The 3,691-nt window shown below is 57.1% G+C and overlaps 2 protein-coding genes across 5 annotated transcripts in view; one reads left to right on the forward strand and one right to left on the reverse strand.

Moving 5' to 3' along the window:
* CTXND1 (cortexin domain containing 1) overlaps positions 1–3,685 on the forward strand; it is a 28,013-nt gene extending 24,328 nt beyond the window's left edge. The window contains exons 2-3 of the mRNA XM_025050157.1: positions 2,665–2,816; positions 3,227–3,685. Coding sequence (XP_024905925.1) covers positions 3,292–3,471 — 180 coding nt within the window. The 5' untranslated portion in view covers positions 2,665–2,816; positions 3,227–3,291 and the 3' untranslated portion in view covers positions 3,472–3,685. The remainder of the gene's footprint in view (positions 1–2,664; positions 2,817–3,226) is intronic.
* Positions 1–3,691, reverse strand: part of FAH (fumarylacetoacetate hydrolase) — a 45,698-nt gene that overhangs the window by 20,894 nt on the left and 21,113 nt on the right. The window lies entirely within an intron of this gene.

Below are 3,691 nucleotides of genomic sequence, written 5' to 3' on the forward strand. Positions count from 1 at the left end.
GGGAGCAGATCTGGTCTCCGAGCTCCCATTCTTGGCATACGCCCCGGACGGAAGGATCTGGAAAGAACTGATAATCTTCCTGTGGGGTACGCCTCCAGATGATAGGACCCTGTCCTCGCCCCAGACAAGACAGGCGAGTCACCAGGCCACCATCTGCATGGGGCGCCCCAAGCTAACTTAAGGCACACCCGGGACCTGACACATGATAGTCAGGGTTTGAGAGGCCAGACTGGGTCCTGCTGCAACAAGCCTAGCCCGCTCCCCCTTCCCGAGGGCCACTAATGACGAGTGCCGCTAGCCCCAGCGTACGGGCCTGGCTGGGGCTAGAAACGAGGGTCCGCTCCGGTTCAGCTGTGCCATTGCTCTGGGACTCTGGGGAGACCCGTCTTCCCCTACATTCTGGCGTCGTCGTCTACGAAATGGAGGGAGGGGACTAGGCCAGGGTTTGTAAAGTCGGGTCCAAGGAACCCAAGACAGTGGGTGCCCAGGCTGAAAAATGCAGGCCCCAGTCCAGGTGGTCTGAGCGCCAGACAGGGCGGGAAAACGGTCCTGCGGGGGAAGCTACAGCAGGCCGGACTCGTGAATCCGACCAGGAAGGACGGAGCAAATCTGATCAGGTAACAGTTGCAAATTCTGCACTCTGGAAGTGCCGGCGCTGGTCACATTATTGTTTGTGCTTCTCTACATCTTAAATGTCTCAGTGAAAGCAGGGGCAGGTCTTGACCTGGCAGTGAGCAGGGCACCAATCGCCCACCCCAACATTTGCATATGTGCAATATTAAAATTTACAGTTTCGTTTCACTTAATGGACATCATGTCATATTTGGAGTATTATTCTTCAACTTATTCTTTCAGTTAATAAAATTTCCTAGACCTTGTATGTGTGTGTGTGTGTGTGTCTTTTAAAGGGCCTCGGAGTACTCCATGACAGAGATATGCCATCTCTGTTTTAACCGATGCATGATTGACAGTTCATTCCCAGTTTTTCACGGTTCAACAACGCTCCAGTGAACATCTTGCAAAAATCCAGAGCCGAGAGTAGCACAAGTTGGACCAAACCCCTGTGCGCATGTCCCCAGGCCTGGCCTTCCTTGTGATCACCAGAGCCTTTTAGCCAACGACCAGCGTTCCTAGTTTCCTGCACCTGCATCCTACAGCACAGAATGCAACCTCGGCTGCTGAACAACCCCGAACGGTTCACCCCACGCCGTTTCATTTGTCTGAAGGCACCGAGGAACAAAACTAGAATTCAAGGCACGCCAGGGAGAAACAACGCCAGTGAACACCCCGGGTTCTCACCTCGGAACCTGGAGGGGACCGGCACCGAAGTGCTGTCAGACCAGACGCAGGGCCGGCCCGGCTAACGAGGGGGCCTCGCGTCGCGTGGCCCCAGCTCCACGCCACCTTAAGATGATCGATCGCCTGAACTCCAGCGGCGTGGGAGCCCTCTCCACCGAAGGATGACGTCATCCGAGACCGCTGCAACTGCTCCGTATCCCGATGAGCCTGTCGTCAGCCATCTCAAGAAGGTGAACCGAAAGGAAAGATAAACAGAAGCAGCGGACGCGTACATGACCCGCGCCCCGGAATGCTCAAACGGGGCCTTCAAAATATTGTGATTAAGATGCTGAAGAAAGGAGGTGACGAGGCGGGACACCCCGCTGGAGAGCCAGGAAAATTTCGTCAAAGGATCGAATGGGAATCGCACAACTGAAGAGTGGAGCCGACAGGAAAATCTGAATAGACGGGACGCAGGAGAGGGCCGTGCGAGGACCTCGCAGCAGCAGCTGCCTCTCCGGGGACGAGCCGGATCTCGGGGGAGGCAGCTACGAAACTCCTTTCCACTCTTCCTTTGGTGCTTTGAAAAGTTTGAACCACGTACGAGCGTTATTTATGCAAAAATGTCAAATTTCATCTTCAAAAAATTAGAGAATTACCACAGGATCCAGCAATTCCACGTCTAGATATATACCCAAGAGACTCGAAACAGGGTCTCAAAGAGACACCTGCACGCGCATGTTCACAGCAGCCCTCTCCGCAAGACCCAAAAGATGGAAGTGACACAAGTGTCCGTCCGCAGGTGAACGGATAAGCAAAATGTGGTCCACCCACAGGGCGGAATACTATTCAGCCTTAACAAAGGAGAAAACTCCGACACGTGTTACAACACGTAGGAACCTTACGGGTGTTTATGCCAAATAAAATGAGCCAGCCGCCAAAGAGAAATACTGTATGATTACACTTACACGAGGTACTTAGAGTAGCCTAATTCACAGAGACAGAGGCAGAGCGGTGGTTGCCAGGGCCTGGGGACGGGGGAGCGGGGGGCGTTGTCGTTTAAGGGGACAGTTTTAGTTCTGCGAGATGAACGGAGTCCCAGAGGTGACGGTGGTGATGACTGCACGACAGTACAAATGCACTTAATGCCACTGACCTGCACACTTAAAACGGTTAAGGTAGATCTTATGTTACGCGTGTTTGACGTTATTTTTTTAAATGTTATCATTTTGAAAAGAGGGGAGGAAAGCACCAGAATGAAGCGCAGCAGCCCCCAACACGAGGCCAGTGGGGAGGTGCGCAGGCCGGCCCTCCCACCGGCCCAGGTGACGTCGTGGCCTGGGCCCCCTGGGAAGTGACCGGCCTTCGTCTGTCCTGCCGTTTCAGCCACGCAGGGACCTGCCCTGAGCAAAGGCTGCTGCTCTCACTGGCTCCCAGCTGCGATGTCCAGCCACTCGCCCTCCCTCGTGCAGCAGCCTGGCCTAGGGGGCCAGCCCACTCAGTGGCCCTGATGAAGCGGTGACCACTCCGACCAACAGGTCAGTGCCCACTGGGAACGAGTGAGGAGGGAGACAAGGTCTGGGTGGGGGAAAGCATGGTGCTCTGGGCTTATGGACGAGCCAGGCCCACTGGCCTGAAGCTCCGGAGGCGGGGGAGAGGGACCCGACCGCTTCTGCCTGCAGAGGGAGAGGCACGCAGAGACCCAAAGTGTGGGATGCGGGACCTTGGATGAGCCGTCCCCTTCCCGGGCCTCAGTTACCGCACTTACAGAATGGGCACACCGGTGCCTGGCTGACTCGCCTCCGGGGCTGTTGTGAGGACCAAACAATCAGCCCCGTGATAGTGCTCTGAGAATCTAGGGCTGGTGACGATGACGATGGCTCTGCAGGGGGCGAGTGTGGGGGGGTAATCAGTGCCCTTCCCCTGCCCTCCGCTCGGCTCTCTGCAGGGGTGGAAGATGGTACCGGTCAACCCTGAGCCGGACGGGGAGCCCGCAGCCACCGCCATCGCGAGATGGAGGAGCCCACGCCCGAGCCCGTCTACGTGGACGTGGACAAAGGGCTGACCTTGGCCTGCTTCGTCTTCCTCTGCCTCTTCCTGGTCGTCATGATCATCCGCTGCGCCAAGGTCATCATGGACCCTTACAGCGCCATCCCCACGTCCACCTGGGAGGAGCAGCACCTGGACGACTGAGGCGCGGGGCAGGGCTGCCCCTGGCCACCGGCCTGCCAGCCCACAGAGACCAGCAATGGACGCAGCCCGTGGGGATGGAGAGTGTCCACCTGAGCCTTGCCTGCTGTCACAGCAGCACCCGAGTGACACGCTCGCAGTGCTGTGGGTTTTCCAACCGTGGGCCGGCCTGGGAATCACTGACCGGGGTGTGGTCACCTTCCCTGGCTCTGGCACAGACACC

The sequence above is a fragment of the Pteropus alecto genome, unplaced genomic scaffold (assembly GCF_000325575.1).
Source record: "Pteropus alecto unplaced genomic scaffold, ASM32557v1 scaffold60, whole genome shotgun sequence".
Classification (NCBI taxonomy): Eukaryota; Metazoa; Chordata; class Mammalia; order Chiroptera; family Pteropodidae; genus Pteropus; species Pteropus alecto.